Below are 17,321 nucleotides of genomic sequence, written 5' to 3'. Positions count from 1 at the left end.
ATGAACAGCCAAAAGCGAAAGAAGAAAGAAAAAAAAAGAAAAAATATTATAATTTGAAGTTAAATTTATCTAATTTATTTTAACTACAGTTTGTGTTGCTGTGAAAAGCAAGAAAATGCAGCCATTGCAGAGACTGGAGTATACTTGTCTCTAACATATGAACAGCTTTATCATTGTTCATTTAAATTACAGTATTAAATGAGTCATGTTCGCAAACGAGGAGATGTAAACCGCTTTCCAGGGTGTCTTGTTTTGTAGCTTCTTTGCCTTGCTTTCCTGATAGCGCTTGAAAACGCGGCGTCTCTTGCCACTTGCAGCATTCTATGCGAACAGCGATATGATGGTGCCTTTGTAAGGATTCCTCTTAATTTCCACCCAGCAACAAATATACTAACATCTTCCCTCCGACCCACCCCCAAATAGAGTATTGCAAGTCTGGGGAAATAACCTGGACCCCCGTCTTGCTGCCAGATAAAAAAGAAAAACAGTTCGATTCTCCTAAGCTTAGTATCTGATGTACTTATTTACCCATCTCTCAGTTAATGACTTTCCCTAGGTATGTTGGTAGATGACAACACTACTACTCTTTGCCTTCATTTACATAGGATGTATTGGATGATTCAACAAGAATTAGCCACTCCATGGATCTAGTCCTTTGTTTTTGTTTTCTCTCAATCCGTAGAAGGCCATTCAAAAAGATCACACTCTCGTTTCTCCGCTTTCCAACCCTCTTTGTATTTAATCAAACCTGGATCAATCAATACCTGGTCCTTGCTTTGCAAGAGACTCCTCCCCAGGAGCTAACAAAAGCAAGAAGAGACTCAAAATTCCATGCTCCCGCGTATTTCTTCCAGGGAGGTCTGCCTTCGATTATTTGCACCGAGATTTTCCCTTTCGGTTTGGGCTCAAGCAGACCCCTCTCTCACACAGCTCCCGTTCATGCCAAGCACCATAACAACGTGACCTAAATAAATCGCTTAACAGATCTCACCCTTCCTTTCCCTGCAACCCAAACAATAAAACTCTACTCGAAGTTCTAATCAATGTGAACACAGCTGAAGTGTGGTGTCTTCTGTTTAAAATGGTCTTTCTTACATTGCCTTGGGACAAATATGATGCGAGAGCATTAGAAGCTGGATAGATGATGGATGCTTAAACTAACCTGCCTTAGGAATTCAGGTTCAGAAACTACTGTTGATTTTCCTAGTGCACTCAAATGCAATGACATATTGCTAACTCCTTGCCACCGTTGTATTTTATTGTTCAACATACACAATGTGTTTAGCATCATCAGATGAACTGTAATCGATTGTAAATTACCATGTAGTTTCTCACAGCTCTAACACACATAGGTAAGAACGGACAATTCTGCCTGAGAAAGTCTGCGGGGGGATTTATTTGCGTAGTAAGAAACAGGGGTGGATGTTGTTATCAGCAAAGGTGACATAAAAGCTAAACAAATGGGTTCTTTGAAAAAGTCCTTTCCCCCAGTCCATGACATAATTCATCTGGGGAAAACTCCCTTTAAAATTGGCCAGATCCTCAAAGCTGTAAACTGTTTTAAAATGTGTGTACATTTCAGCCTAACGAAAAATAGTTAGAACAGTTTCAATAAAAGGCATGGTCTTGTCACACCAGTCAAATTATATCTTAAACCATTCCCCCGCCCTTCAAATGCAAAGGAAACTGGATTGTAGATCTGGATTGATGAATTATTTCGTATGAACTGGGAGTCTCGGAAACAGCTTTCTCAAAACACTCGGTTAAAAAACCCCCACACAATATGCTTACCAGACCGAATAAGGAAATTAGGTAACCGAAAGTACAGTGCTTTTAACTCGGTTTAAAGACACGTATCTACGCACAAAGGAAGCAACGTGGGAAAGTGTATCATAAATAAGAGTCTGATTTAAAGACACAAAAGCAAGGAAACACCGTGTTCAGGAGAAAACGTGCGGACACTCCAACCCCTTCTCCACCTCACCCCATCCCACCCCAATAGTCAATAGACTACATTGAGGCTAGCGCGTTTTCAGACAGCCTCGGGCCAATAACCCTGAGTTTAGAAACTGGATGTTTGTATATCTAGAGATATCTGTCTTTACTTACTCATCAGAGTAAAAAATGTCAAGCAATTAGAAAAACACACACACGGCTAGAAGTCATCCCACAACAACCTGTGTTCCAGGCCCCAGCGGATCTTGCAAAGATTCTTTGGGAGCGATTAAGGGAGATGATTCGGAGTCATTTTTGCCCTGACAAGTAGGTAACATTCCGTGCTCACGGGCTATCTTTCGCGGGTGGAAATGCAGATTTTCAGTGACCCAGTTTAAAAACACACCGTTCTGCCGTTGTAGTGCGAACACCAGAGACAAACTTTTGTTTGGATCTCAAGAAAAATAAATAGCAAATAATCACTTAAGTCACGGGGTTGGGAATAAACCTGTCAAAATACTTTCAGCACGTTTGGCATTCCTAAATCCTACCCCTTTTAAAAATAATAGTAATAATAATGTAACAACCATCAACTAACATTGATTTCGCCTTGAAGCCTGGCTGCCAAGCTGAGCACAGGGAGAATGGTTAAGAGTGGCACGTGGCTTTAACAACAGAGACAGGCATGGGCCCCCCGCATAACGTGATCCCAGTATGCGCAAGCGGAGCAAGCTATTTCCTCGCTCGTCAGTTTCACCGGCAGACGCGTGCTGCCCTGCAGCGCTGCTATTCTGTGCCCCCGATCAGTCACTTGGGAGGTGTCGGCGCTCTCCGGAGAGCAACTGGCTTCCTGGGACACGTTCGCCCGGCAGGTGGTGAAAGTGCCGGGACTGCCTCCTGAGCCCTCATTCACAAGAGCCTAGCGCCACCCAGCGGAAAGGACAAACCAGGAGAAAGGGACGGGGGCGCGGGGCTCCTTCTGGGGAGCCGGGAAAAAGGACGGGGGCGTGGGCCCTTTGTGCGCTGCGATAGCAGAGTTAATGGAAGCGGCCGGGGGAGATTGGTGACAGCAGCAGCCACCCCAGGTATCAAACAACAGCTGGAGTCTGACCCACCCATAGGTGCTGGAACTAGGAATGCTCCCCCCCCCCCCCACCCTGCAGTGGTTTCCATCAGATACAGGGTTTATTTTATGTTTGATTCAATGGCTCTCAGCACCCTCGCTATACAAATCCCCCTGCCCCCCCCCCCCCACACACACACACACACATCTCCCTCCCTTCCAGAGCAGCAGTTCCTTCTGCTAAGGGCATGGTGTTCACGGCTCCTTTTTCCTTCCTGGGGGTGGGAGGGAGAAAAAGATGGACGCGGCATGCCCCCAAACCCTAAGGAGTTTAAGAAAGGAGCGGGCGCTTTAACTGTACAGCCCATGTCAGTGAAAGTCAAAGAGGAGGCCAAGTAAATCCTCCGGCGATTCTGCCGGCTCTAGGTTTCCGAAAGGTCAGCGTAGCCTTTTGACCATGATCATGGATCTGTTCTTGTTTCAAGTAGGCTCCCTCCCCTCCCCCTCTGGCGAGGTGTGTGAGGATTGTATTTGGAAAAAGAGGAAACGTCTCCCTAAAACAGTGGTGGCTGATGAAGGGTTTAAACCCGTCAGAGACGTTTTGTGCCAGCCCGGCGCTGAAAGCCAGCTGATCAACCCAGCCTCAGGGATGGGGATGCAGGGGGAGAGGTGAGCTTCGGGGAGCCCTTCCAGCGCAGGCGCTCAGAGAAGGCCACCCGGAGTAGGGGAGCGCACAGGGGCTCTGGGACAGTTTGTGCAGTGAGTGGCTGAGAGCCATGAACCAGACTGTAAACCCGGTATGATGGAACCCACCGCAAGCCAGGGGGTGGGGCAGCACCCCCAGCACCCCTAGTTCAAGGAGCGCATCATTTCTTCTTCCCTTTGATTCACCCATTTCCCTGGGAGACGCTCCAGAGGCAGAGCTGCAGGTCACAACGCACGTTCTGCCGAATCACAGTCCATAAAAATGATGTAAAATGGCTTTTATTGCTTCCTGCCCTAGTCGCCGCCAGGGTCTCCCTGAATGTCCGAGGAGGTGGACAGGGGAGCGCAAAACTCGCTCAATAATTGGCAGCCTCGCTCTTAGGTGCTCCTTGGATTATTACTTTTTTCCAAACTATGTTCGTAAATCATTTAATAATCCGGCACTCAGTCACTCGGCCCTACCTTTGAGTGGATCGTTATATTTTATAGGCTTTACTCAGAAATTAATGAAAACCTCTCACGAACTGGAGCATGAAACCTGCTCCTGATTAGCACGTTCCCCAGACGTCCAGTTGGGCTCTCGGCAAAGGATAGGAGACGCGTAATGTTCTTTTCCTATGAGCTCATTCAATATACGCGGCATGGGCAGAAACGAATCTTTGAATCCCCATCTTTCCAACGTAAACAGCGTAGGTCAGATTCATATTACACTGAGTGTTATGTCACATCAAGCCACAGCACTTTTCTCCCTGCCCGTTAACATCGCAAGGCTAAGGCGAGCTGCTCTCTGCTTTCCACACCAACAAGGCAACCTTAAAAAAAAACAGATCGAGTCTTTTTCGCTCCACGGGATCCAACAACTTCTCCTTTCACAGTCCAGATTATAGACCACAGCCTTGATCTTGCATGAGTGAAGATAATGGAAGTTTTGCCTGGACGTCACTGCAGCAGGATCATGCCCTGTGTCTTTAATATTTAGCTACAAACCCCACTCCCCACTGCAATGCGAAACCCAGACTCGCATGTGTTTCTTTACAGAATTTACCCACTCCGGTCCAAACACCACCCTACTCTGTCAGCAGTTCCACAAGTCACTGGAGTAAGGTTCCAATTAATATAAATAAGAGTATCAGAATCGAGCAGCCTTCAGTGATCACCGCAACGCAGAAGAATTCTACAGCTCTAAAGGGGGTGGGGGAAGAGTATTTTTAAAACAACTAGACTGGAATCAGATCTGACATTTTCCCTCACTCACATAGTAGGGGAAGATAGTGAAGGTCGAAGCCTCGTATGAAAATCATTGACAATGTATAATAGCTATTTGAGCAGCAATCTCATTTGATTGGAATGTAAACCTGGGAGAGTTAAAAGCAAAACCAAAAAGGTATTGCGTGTTTAGATCTCCGGGCAAATCTTGCTGGCCTTATTCATTGCTGTCAATGGCGTGTGGGGAGCAGGATTCGGATTTTTATTTTAAATAGAATTACTAGGAAGCCAAAATAACTTCCAGGATAAGGCTGGTGTTCAAATGTGCCCTAGAAATTGAGATTGCCCTTTACTACCAATAAACGTATTTCTCCCGTTCTGACGGATCTCGCTTCGCATCCTACGCTGGAAGATTCTGCCAAAGCAGAGTTGTCACTTATCATCAGCGTGATATATTGGAATCACAACAGATCCCTGCATCCCTGCCTAAAAGGCTCACCCCTTTCTAAGCCAAGTGTGCTGCTACTCCACTGTCCTAGCCTGAGCTGTGATGGAAAACCAGACCAGACATAGAATTTGTATTTTCTCTGCTTTTTAAAAAAGACATTATTAATTATTATTATTATTGTACTCAGCGCCTGTCACGTTTTATTTACCCCGACAAAGGATGCCCGGAGACAAAAGATTTTTTTTTACGTCAGAGCTGTTATATATATTTTTGGAAGGGTCGTGTTTCCTTTAAAGAGGTGACCTATATCCTGACCGCAGTAGGGGGGTTATTTTGATGCTCCGGGAAGTTCATATAGAATTGTGCAATCACTGACTTGGGGGGAGAAATCCTATACATTGTACTCTGGCGGAGGAAAAGCAAGATCTACCTAAAACAGGCAAAGAGCTATGTTCTAAATTACCGTAGGATGGCACTTGTGAAGTAGACAAAGGATAGTACAGAGTGAGTGTTTTATACAGATTCCTGTCAGTAGGTGTGTGTAATATGTATGGAGTTCCTATGATAAATGCCTGGAGGTCAGACGACATATTCTTTATATACACACATTACGTTAGTATGAGCTATTGAAACTACAGTGGCGAATTCTGAGTCAGTAGGTACTGCTGAGTCTCTGCCCACATGCAGTGCGATCTCTACACTACAATAATGAAGTGAAGGCGTCTGTAGGATTTCACTGTTAGCTCGCCAGCTCACAGCAAACGGGACAATTATAGGACAGTGGAGAAAGGCGCCTTTGCAACACAGCAGTTTGGACCAGCAGAACAATTAACCCTAGCTGCCTCGCATACCTAAGCCGGCCTGCTGTCCAGAAGGCTGCCTGGCAAAAGTCTGTGTCAATCTTTCTGCTGCGAGCCTGTAGCCTGCCTGAGAGTCTGAAGGTGGTGTCCGGCAGCAGTCTCACATCTGGGAGAGCTAAAGGGGTCATCAGCCCACTCTCTCACCAATCCATTTCTGTTGCTGCTTCACAAATTATCTACCACCTAGAAAGCACGCATTGCTGCATTCCAAGAGGAGACTTTCCAGGGACTTTAGCCGTGGCTTTCCCTGGAGCTCTCCTCTCTCAAACCGTGAAGAGGAAGAGAGGGTATTTTAGACTCACCCAGTTCAAACAATGCATGGTATAGGCAGACTCGGGAACAGAGGCAAAAATTCTTAGGTTATAGAGTGGCTTTCCGGAAAGCTGAAAAATCCATCTCAGCGTGCTGAATAGACCAGTGCCTGGGAAACAGAAAAGCTCCAAGATAAAATAGCAAAAGGCTGAGAGATCCGAGCAGCTAACTTTCACACTTTCCATGTCACTGATGTTAGCTGGCCCTGTAGAACATTCCTGCACATTAGTTTCCCACTTGAAGAATTCCAAGCACACAGATCCTGCACTTCCTCCTCAGGCAAAAATCCCACTGAAATCCAGGGTAAATCGAAATCAATGGGAGTTTTGCTTGAGTGAGGCATAATAATGGAGACCCTGATACATTGTTTTCGGGCGTCTCTTTTCTCTTACTCCCCATTCTCCCTCTCCTCAACTGATTTCATTTTAAGAATACTTTGCTATTGTATATAGTTTTTGTGTCTCTCCGCTTTTGTACATAACCAACGAACTCCATTTCTCTCCTCTTAGTGTCTCCTACCCCAGGGTATTCTATAAAATTCCCACTAATGGGAGAGGTGTAAAACTTCTCAGACCAAGGAAACTTTCCTGCAGCAGAGAATAACGTAAAAGGGCTCGTCCTCGATATCCACAAAGACATGGGAAAACATTCCGTCCTAAAATGTAAAATGTATTTACTACCGCCTGCTGCTTATTTAGCACACTTTGGAAAACAGTAGAAATCCTTTCATTTAAAACATCTTACTCTTACTGCAATGCAGGATTCTCAGCTGGGTTCATAACAAACTATTCAAGGTACACTGCCTTTAAAAGTTACTTGCCTAAAGTGCTGCTGACTTTTTTTTACTGCAAGTAAGGTAGGCCTTTATGTTTTGTAGAGCATTTCCTTTTCTATCCTTTAGACACAGGCTGATCCGAAGAGAGCACTGATTGCTTTATGGACACACAGTCCCTATGGGAAAAGCAGTTAGATGGTTAATCTGTTACAAAGATTTTCAAATGTCAAAGTTTCCCCCCGTAGCCAAAAGAGGCATCAAATCATTGAAGGAGGACATAGGGAGTATGCAGTTCTGAGGAAGATGGCTATAAAAAGCGTCCTGTCTGCGACATATGCGTTTGCAAAACGGAAAATCCATCCAAATAAACATTGGGATTGCAGGCCTGGTGCCAAAGGTCCAAAAGAAGCCAAGAGGTCTGAGGGCTTAGGACAAAGAAAGGGCAGCAGAGTCTGGGATTGGTACTAAATCCTTCTCCCCATTCCAGCCCTTCCCCTCCTTCCTTGCTTAGTCAATTCGCTTTGAAGGGACTTGTCTCCTCGGATTTTTCTTTAGGTTTTGCTGAGAGAGTCTATTGGATGATCGCTTTGGTTGATCAGCATTTTCAACTCGCGCAAAACGCAGTCATATCCCTAATGCTGAAATGTATCTATCTCAGCCTCAGCCTGTCTAAATCTATGTAGATCTCGATAAATTCAGACACCCTGAAACTGACAGTGGAGAGAAAATCCTCCAGGACTTAAGGAAACGTACTTTTACAATACTGAAGGGATTTGTTTAAGTTTCAGTCTCGGATTTAATTGAAAAAATGCTTCTCATATGCCGGACCTCAGAACAGGGAGAGAGGGAGGAGGAGAGAGCCTGCAGTTAAGAAGGGAGGTTTCTGAGATAGCAGTAAACATTTATCTTTCATATTTGTCTCCCATTTTCTTAACTGGTTTAAGCTATTTCATTTATCCCAAGAAGCAGAGGGGCACGGACATGAAACTGAAACCGCAGTAATGAAGAGATTTCCTAGAATAAAAACGATGATTATAGAACACCATCTGACTAACCATATCTGCCAAAAGTGTAATGTCCGTATACTATGGTAAAAGCAGAGCATTTGTGCTCCAAAGCTGGGTTCAGCACAAAAATCGATACACCAACCAAAATAAACATCTTCACCAACCAGCAAATGTACTTTTGTTTAATCCTGGGAACCTCAAGCCGATACCAACAGCAAGAACTGTTGGAAACATTCAGTACCTTGTCTCCGACGCAGGATTCGTGTGGCTAAAAATAAAGAAGACAGTAAAACTCAGACGCAGAGACCACCACTGGTGCTGCTAGTGCTCGACGATCATTTGAATTCATTGTAAATAGCACGCCTGGCTTCTTAATGATTTGTTTAAAGTAATCGTCTGCTAGGCAGAGTAAATTCCTGTCAGGTATAAGGATTCTGACGCAATTCGTTGCCCCTTTCCCCCTATAAAGTGGAGATTAATGCAGAATACTGATGGTAAATATGAGGTGCTTCTCTGCCCAATTGGGGCTATTTTGGTTTACTTGTGAAAGTTCTTTCTGATTTGCTTTGTAATAAAGAGATGATGCAATTGCATTTTCTTACATCGCGAGTAGAGATTTCTCCTGAAAGTTACTTTGAGCGAATTCCCCCCTCCCCCACATAATATTGTATACTGAAATGTATCAGGTTGGAGTTATTTCACATAAAGTTATCCCCTTTATATTTAATAGAGAGAACCTATAGGAGTGTGTTGAAATATGGGCTTGAAGATTTTACAGTTCTCTGATAGTGGAATGATCTGGACATTTAAACTGATGTCTCAGAGCTTAGGAGAAAAAGAATTGCTCTCGCTGATCAGGATCAGGGACAGATTTTAAATGCAAAAAAATATTTTTTTATTCTCTGAGGTGGTAATTCCAACAAGCTCAGAAATCGCGCCTCCAAATACAGTATGGGAACAATTTATACCAATGTCTTACGAAAGGTAAACAATATTGGCAAAGCGATTGTGGGGGGCGGGGTCCTATTAAAATGTGTGGTAAATAGTGTGGAGCTTTGTAGTGTTTTCTTAGCTGATTCTCAGGTACAATCAAGCCATTTTCGGACACATTCCCATGTATGTAGCAGTGGTGAGCTGGAGGAAGCTGTCGACGCCTGTTCAGTTAATTTAGGTTTTCTTTGTCTAATTACTGTGGAGCTTAGGGAAAAGGAGCCGGGCTCAGGGCAGTAAACTGACACTTGGGCTCTGTGTGTGGTATCCAGGCAGAGTTTGATGGAAAAAGCCTGCTTCCACTCAACTGCAGGTCACTGTCTGAGACCAGCCCCAACCCCAACCCCCTCCCTGCGTATACCCACCAGCAAGTACTGCAAGGAGCTGCACTGGAGACAGACAGACACACAGTGCTTCAGGCACATTGATATGGCGTCCTGCTCGGCCCCAAACCTTTCCTTTCTCTTTGCTCCAGCATCCCTTTCTCCTCCACTTCCATCCATCCCCCCCCCCCCCCCCGGCTTTAGAGCTCTTCCACACATACACACAGCTTTTGTCTCTTTCTCCCCCCCCCTTAATTCCTGGATCAGACCCTATTTCCAAGCACGTGTAACCCTATAACGGAACCGGGGGTTTCATTGGAAATGATTTCACCAGGGGCACATCATTTTTTTGGCAATGTCTAGCGAGCTGGTTCTCGATATAAAATCCTGGCAGGCTGTCAGCGGCAATATTGCTGTCTCGGGTTCCACGCAGATACCCAGTGACTGACGCACACACACACACACACCGGAATTATTCTGCTCCTTACTCAACATTCGTTTTTGTTGGGTGGTGCGGAAAGTGAACCTGGGGCTGGTGCCGGGGCAAAGTCCACGCACAGGTACGTTCAGATGCTCCCCCACCCCCTGCGGTCTCCAGGCTCTCCCCTGAGCTGCTGCTCTGTGGGAAACTCCCTCCATCCCAAGGGGGGGGACATTCCTTCAAGCGACAAGAGAGCATGCAATTGCCATGCCAGGAAAGAGAGAGCTCGGCACGTTACCTTTGGAGTCTGGCACACTGGCGTGTGGTTGTGGGGATTGAAATGTCTAAGTGAGGTTGATGAATGGTGTAATTGCGTGTGTTAGGGAGGGCAGCTAGAGCGATCTGGTGCTGCAGCGCCTCCTGCCCAGATGACGAGAGGACAGGGGCCAGCTGGAAAGGGGGTGGTCTCTCTCTCTCTCTCTCTCTCTCTGTCTCGCTGCTCCTGGGCTGCGTTCTCGGAGGGATTCAGGGGGGTCTGAAGAACAAGAGCAAGATTTAAGGAACTGATAGGTGGCCGGGTTTTGTTTGGCTGCTCAGCCGCGACGCCAAACTCGAGGGGCTCTCGTGCTTCCTCCTCTCGAAGGATCAGGCAGCGAGGGATGGCCGCCAGGTGCGGGGGGGCCACGCTGGAATGTCAGAAGCCCTGAGCTGAGCCCTCCCCAAGGCAGTGCAGTGAGGGGGCAGGGGGCGAGCCGGAGTGCAGCCTAATCCGTCCTGCCAAGTGCCTCGCTCGCCGCGGCGGAAAGGAGGGGAGCCATTGCGCAAGGGGCCTGGCGGGCGCTGCTGGGGGAGTGATGCACAGGGCGCTGCCTGCAGTCCGCAGCCGCCGCCTCCAGCAGCAGCACTAGGAGGTGCCCCGGGAGTAGCAGCTCGCCCCCTCCCCACAAGCCCATCAGGGCACCCACCCGCCCTCCGCCACCCCGCTCCAGTCTCACCCCACCCCTCCATTCCCTCCCTCCGCCAGATGACCACCGAGAGCAGCCAGCAGCAGCTGGAGCCCCCGGCCCCTCTCCGCTCCTGCAGCCCGGCTCCCGGAGCTCTCCAGTCCGCCTTGATGAGCCAGCCGCCCCCCTCCGCCCTGGAGACCTCCTCCTCCTCTTCCTCCTCCAGCAAGAACAAGAAGGCGAGCTCGGGGCTGCGGCGGCCCGAGAAGCCCCCTTACTCCTACATCGCCCTCATCGTGATGGCCATCCAGAGCTCGCCCACCAAGCGGCTGACCCTGAGCGAGATCTACCAGTTCCTGCAGAGTCGCTTCCCCTTCTTCCGCGGCTCCTACCAGGGCTGGAAGAACTCGGTGCGCCACAACCTCTCGCTCAACGAGTGCTTCATCAAGCTGCCCAAGGGGCTGGGCAGACCCGGCAAAGGCCACTACTGGACCATCGACCCGGCCAGCGAGTTCATGTTCGAGGAAGGCTCCTTCCGCCGCCGGCCCCGGGGCTTCCGAAGAAAGTGCCAGGCGCTCAAGCCCATGTACCGCATGATGAACAGCATCGGCTTCAGCGCCTCCATCCTGCCTCAGGGCTTTGACTTCCAGGCGCCCTCTGCCTCCCTAGCGTGCCACGCCAACGGCTACAACCTAGACATGATGACTAACTCCATGGCCGGGGGCTACGAGGCGCTGAGCGGGGGGCATCACGCCCCTCACATGTCCCCCAACCCGGGCTCTACCTACATGGCCAGCTGCCCTGTGACTTCCAATGGGGACTACGGTCCCGACAGCAGCAGCAGCCCCGTGCCATCTTCACCCGCCCTGGCTAGTGCAATTGAATGCCATTCCCCCTACACGAGCCCGTCAGCTCACTGGACAGCATCAGGGGCATCTCCGTATATAAAGCAGCAGGCCCTTCCACCCAGTAACCCAGCCTCAGCGGGCATCCACTCCAGCATGTCCAGCTACTCTTTGGAGCAAAGCTATCTGCACCAAAACGCCAGGGAGGACCTGTCAGGTAATACCCCTTCAACTTTCATTCCTTAACGGCTGGGGCTGGTCTCTTGCTAGGATTAGAGGAGGCTCTCCAATTGCTGCCTTAGTTTGGCCAATCTGGCGGTTGACTCTGGTTTACTGAAGCTGTCAGATAAGAGCCCAGGAACAAGGGCGAGGCTGGGGCTGCTTTGTGTTTTCTCTGAAAACAGAGCTTGACAAGAGAAAACAAAACCCGGTCCGAGAAGGACAAATAGAGCTATTGTTCGTGAACATATTTGCTCTGTTTCTGGCTAAGTATGGGGAGAACAAAAATTACCATCCACTACTGTCTTGCTATGGGTTTGGATCTTAATCTGAACATGCCCGTTAGTGTTGTTGTTATTACTAGTTTAGAGGTTAAAACCCAGATCCTTATCTTTATGGTATTGTCAGTTTCAACCCGTCTTGTACGTTTGTTTGATTTCTTAGCCAGAAATACTAGGAAAACCATAAAGAATTACAAATCCGTCATTAAATACAAAAAACCCAGAGAGCTTTATAGCAGGAGTGATTTAAAAAGGTGTTTAATCTTTCTCTTCAGATCGTATAAATCTTACCTCCAAAGTCTTGCAGGCTGCGGCGGGGGGAAAACCCCCGCTAATCTTTAAAAATGTAGAAGAGATTAAAGCAGATCCAATTTATTTCTACCACCAGAGAGGAAAATGTGTCTGGATTTCTCCCCTCCCTGCCTGCTCTAGTGATTATAGAAAATGTATTCTTAGAAAAACTGCAAAGGGGACATTAGTGGAGAAAACAAGGCACAAAAATGGGTAAAAGATGTTAAGTTCTTAGGGGGGAATTTTCCAAATAGCCCTTTTAAATGTGGGTCTTGGAGGTTAACCAAACAAAGACAGTCTGGGCTGGACCACACCGAAGAGGATTTTAGCCTGACTTAACCCATATGAGAGAAGGGTCTTGTTCAATTTTATGGGAATTTCAACAAGTAACAAATACAGACGACCCTCTTCATTGGGTCCCCCCCCCCCTTCTTGAAGGGCTGTCAGTCATTCCTCAGTTCATCTCAGAGAATTGCACTGTAGCTTTAGATCTAAAAAAACCCAGCCTTCACTTTGGAAAGCAATGTTTAACCTTTGTTGGCTGCTTCGCTCGCAGAAAAGCAACTTCTTAACAATGCAAACGGTTCTGGATGTTCTTTAGGAAAGGAAGGTTTAAAGTTTGCATTGGCTAAATTTATCTCAGCAGTGAAGCTGACCAAACAAAACCGCACAGTGTTAAAATCTTGAAAATAAACTCAGAGGCTGATTTGTAAAGCAACAGCAGCTACAGGAATTCAGTACTTTACAGCAGCTCCTGGGAAATGGACCTTGGTCCAGAAAACAGTACGTGAACCTTACCTCCGCAAAGAGTTTCCATCTGCCCAGGCGGAATCTGCACTTTCGAAATGCCAGATTATAGCCTCGTTTAATTGTAAATCCCGTTCTACAGATTAGATTAATTCTTCACCTTGGTTTTATGATCAGAACAATAATCTTCCTTATCCGTTTTCAGGACACACGCGTTCGCAATTGCATATTCTCGCCAACCCCTCGAGAAACACTTTCATAACCTTCGGACAGCTTTTAGAAATGCGTTGAGGTTTACAAATAAAAAACTTCTCCCAAAAATATAGTAAGCAACTTCAGTGGGAATGGAATCAACAGGGTCTTAGAAGTGACGTTTCTTGTCAGAGTGCAACATTTTAATTTTGAAAGGGACATGGAGACAATCCAAGAACAGTTTTGTTTTGTTTTCAAACAAAGGATTTTGTACTACCGTGAAAACTCAAATATTTCCAAGAATGTGATTATTTAAATCCAGTTTCATCCTTTTAAAACGTAAAAGAAGTACAGATCCCATAGCTAGCCCGCTACTATAAATATAGATCTAGCTTATCTATCTACGATCATTTGTGCCAAAGGGACAAAGTAATATTTATTTCAGATGTGCTAGACCAGAGGGCAAATCGTGCAATCAGTTTTTTAGCGGAATTTCCAATTGATTTCAATAAATGTGTTTTGTTTAAAAACTAATGCCATGATTTGGGCCCAGGCCTTTAGTGAAAGCAGCTCAGATCATCGTACCGTAGGTAGCTAAAAAGGTTTTGTTTGTGAATATATACACTTATGTATATGCTGCATTATATGGTAAAAATTAGTTACTGGGTTTGTAAGAATTCTTAACAGTAAATGAATAAGAGCAATTATTTCTCATTAATCTACAACCCACAAGCAATAACAAGTGCACACAGTGTTTCTGTAGCTGCTTTTTTATTAGTTTAATGCGACGCAGATTTGGTTCCAAAATGTGTTTTTATCGGTCAATAAACCTATATCAAATCACTAGCCATTTAAGTTAGTGATGGTGTAGAGTTTAAGCCTTGGACTTGCATCTGACCCAAGAATAAGAAAAGAAAAGATTGGAAACAGAGACTTGTTCTCCTGGAGGCTTGAGGGAGACATTTTTTCGCACACTATTAAACCATGCTCACTGATTGAATCAGGGTTGTAATAAAGTGCACTGGTTTATTGTGAGCATACCAGCAGGGTTATTAGAAAGACCAAGGAAATCCAGCGAAATAATCACCTTTACACAGTGAGCACTGTGGGGTGAGGGAAGGGACAATGACGGCAGCTCAGGAAGAGATAGGCATGCTGCCATGAGTACAGTACGTGCCTCACTGTAAGGGGGCTGCCTCGCCTCCGGGCACAGAAGCTGCAGACGCATTTGCCTTGGAATCTATAAAGTTTTATCCACGTTACAAATTTAGACGCTGATGTTCGGTGCTGTCTGAGATTTGCTCCCAGTCTCTGCGGGACCCTGTGATAAGCTACTGAAGAACCTCGAATAAGCTTCTTTTCCAATAAGATTTGAAAAGGTCCAATAGGCCAGAGGAAAAATCTGAACCCACTGAAGATTCCATTTCAGATATGAACAGATTGCTCTGGGAGGGGAAAAACACACCTGGGTTAGATCCTGCAGTCCTTTCTCAAGCAAAGCTCCCACTGGGAGAAAAAAGTCTGAATAAGGACCTCAGGACCACAGTTGTATAGCATTGCTCCCAAAACAGTACAGCTCATCAGAAACCGGGCACACTAGCGTGTGGCTGTGGGGTTTGAAATGTCAGAGAGGCTGATACGTGATGTATATACTGGTGATACGGTATGGGAGAGGTATTATATTTTTTTGTTTAAGTGTAGGGCATCAACCTCTGTATCTTAAGTATATGAATACACATGTCCAAATATAGCGAGATACAGTACACACACACTCACTTTCTATACTTAACAAAATCACTTCTCATTGATCCTCTACCCACTGAAGTCAATAACAAACCTCCCATTAATTTTAATAGGGCAGGATCAGGATCATTATCTACACTGCATACAGAAAAAAAAAGTGCAGGTGTGTTCGTATAGTTGCACACACACTACATCTCCACACACTCACACACACAGAGTGCAGAGATGTGTGTGCAACTCCAGCGAACACACCTGCACATATCCACCCACCCACACACCATATACACATAGCATGTATATGAGGGTTTGCGTGTTGTGGGTATATATTATATAGATAAATGGATCATACATACAATCTATATCTCTACACAACACTCTGACAAGCATATTATTTGTATACACATACACTCACACAAATACTCACCAACTATTTAAGTATGTAGGTGTGCACAATTATTTTATTTTATTTTATTGAGAAATGGGACAAGACTGCTATATCGTGTAAATTTCAATAGCCTTTAGACTGTCTTTTAAAAGTATCTTCAAGGAAATTAACATTTTGTGGAGGCCTTCTTAAATGGTCCAGAAGGCTACGTCATAACTGGGACATTTAATTTCCCCACATATCTGAATTTACATGCGCCATAAGTACGATGTATGTCAGACAGAACCACTCTTTCAGAGTCGAGTTAATTTCTGAGAAGCTCTTGTTATTTTCTTCTCTTGCAGTGGGATTGCCTCGCTACCAGCATCACTCTTCCCCAGTGTGTGACAGGAAAGATTTTGTTTTCAATTTTAATGGCATTTCTTCTTTTCACCCTTCTGCTAGTGGATCTTACTATCATCACCATCACCATCAAAGCGTCTGTCAAGATATCAAACCCTGTGTGATGTGAACTTAGCACTATCAAATAAAGACAGTCAGGTGGCTGTTTAACCGATTTGAGATATAGACGGACTCACGCAGATAAAATGTAATGTGCACTCCTGATAGCATTGAATAGTACACAAGTCACTTAGCAAAATTACACAAGGCAGCACTGTTTACCATTTTGTCCCCTGCCACATCTTGAAGGACAGAAAAAGTTGATTTAATGCTCCAAAGCTTTTTTGAAAGGTTTTCTTTTGTATGTGTATGTGCTTGGGAGGGCGGGGGAAGGGTCTCTTTTATAGGAAGTCTATCCAAGTTAATAATAAAATGCATTTCTGTGATCTCCATTGTCCTAAAAATTAGGGTCTGCAAAAGTGGTCAGTTCAATCATTTAAACAAAACAATAGAAACAAGTTTCCTTTGACTGGGAAAAATCTGCCTCAAACCAACACCAGCGAGAAATTCCATTTCTAAGTGGTTCGAGCGTTAAATAAAGTTAAACTTTTTTTCAAAACACTTTCTACGGACGCCAGCACCAATCAATATTATTAAAAATATATTGTTTAGAAGTTAAGTGTATAGAGTTTAAGAAAGTTCATTTTTTCCAGTATTGCAAAAATACAATGTTTTGTTTTTATTTTTACAAAGTTGTTTTCTACCACAGTATTTTTTAAAAAGAAATATTTTAAATACATCTTGTGTATACTCGCACACTTAACTGCTTTAAAAGGAGAATATATTTGCACTTATGTATACTTTTTACAGTTTGCCAAAAATATTTTGATGTACAAATTCTTTTTCAATAAAATGTGTATAAACGAATATGCACTGGACAGGCATTTAGTTTCACTCTAACCCTTCTTTTAATTGTCCCTTTAAACGCAAGCGTAGTAAGTATAATAAAAAAGAACAGGAGTACTTGTGGCACCTTAGAGACTAACAAATTTATTAGAGCATAAGCTTTCGTGGACTACAGCCCACTTCTTCGGATGCATAAGTATAATAAGGCACCCTAGACCCTGCAGGTACTATTGAAGGGAAGGTGAGAGTAATTGACCTGCAGAGGGATCTGTGTCCTGAGCTAGCCTTAGGTTTGGAGTCTCTCTCTCTCTCTTTCTCTCTCGTTTTCTACTCTTTATTTTC

At 45.2% G+C, this 17,321-nt stretch overlaps 1 protein-coding gene across 1 annotated transcript; it reads left to right on the top strand.

Annotated features, from left to right (window-relative positions):
- Positions 1–10,231: 10,231 nt before the first annotated feature.
- FOXF2 (forkhead box F2) lies at positions 10,232–17,000 on the top strand. Its single transcript, XM_005307069.4, has 2 exons — positions 10,232–12,051; positions 16,037–17,000. The coding sequence occupies exons 1-2, from the start codon at positions 11,070–11,072 to the stop codon at positions 16,201–16,203; spliced, it is 1,149 nt and encodes a 382-aa protein (XP_005307126.2). The 5' UTR covers positions 10,232–11,069; the 3' UTR covers positions 16,204–17,000.
- The last annotated feature ends 321 nt before the right edge of the window (positions 17,001–17,321 follow it).

The sequence above is a fragment of the Chrysemys picta genome, chromosome 2, assembly GCF_011386835.1.
Source record: "Chrysemys picta bellii isolate R12L10 chromosome 2, ASM1138683v2, whole genome shotgun sequence".
Taxonomy (NCBI): Eukaryota; Metazoa; Chordata; order Testudines; family Emydidae; genus Chrysemys; species Chrysemys picta.
The sequence above is the reverse complement of the archived record's forward strand: the minus strand, read 5'-3'. Positions and strand labels throughout refer to the sequence as shown.

Bases quoted from the DNA above. Each gene is read 5' to 3' on its own strand.
- FOXF2 (XM_005307069.4), top strand. From the start codon at position 11,070: ATGACCACCGAGAGCAGCCAGCAGCAGCTGGAGCCCCCGGCCCCTCTC. The intron at 12,052-16,036 runs GTAATACCCCTT...CTTCTCTTGCAG, and splicing joins CGCCAGGGAGGACCTGTCAG to TGGGATTGCCTCGCTACCAG.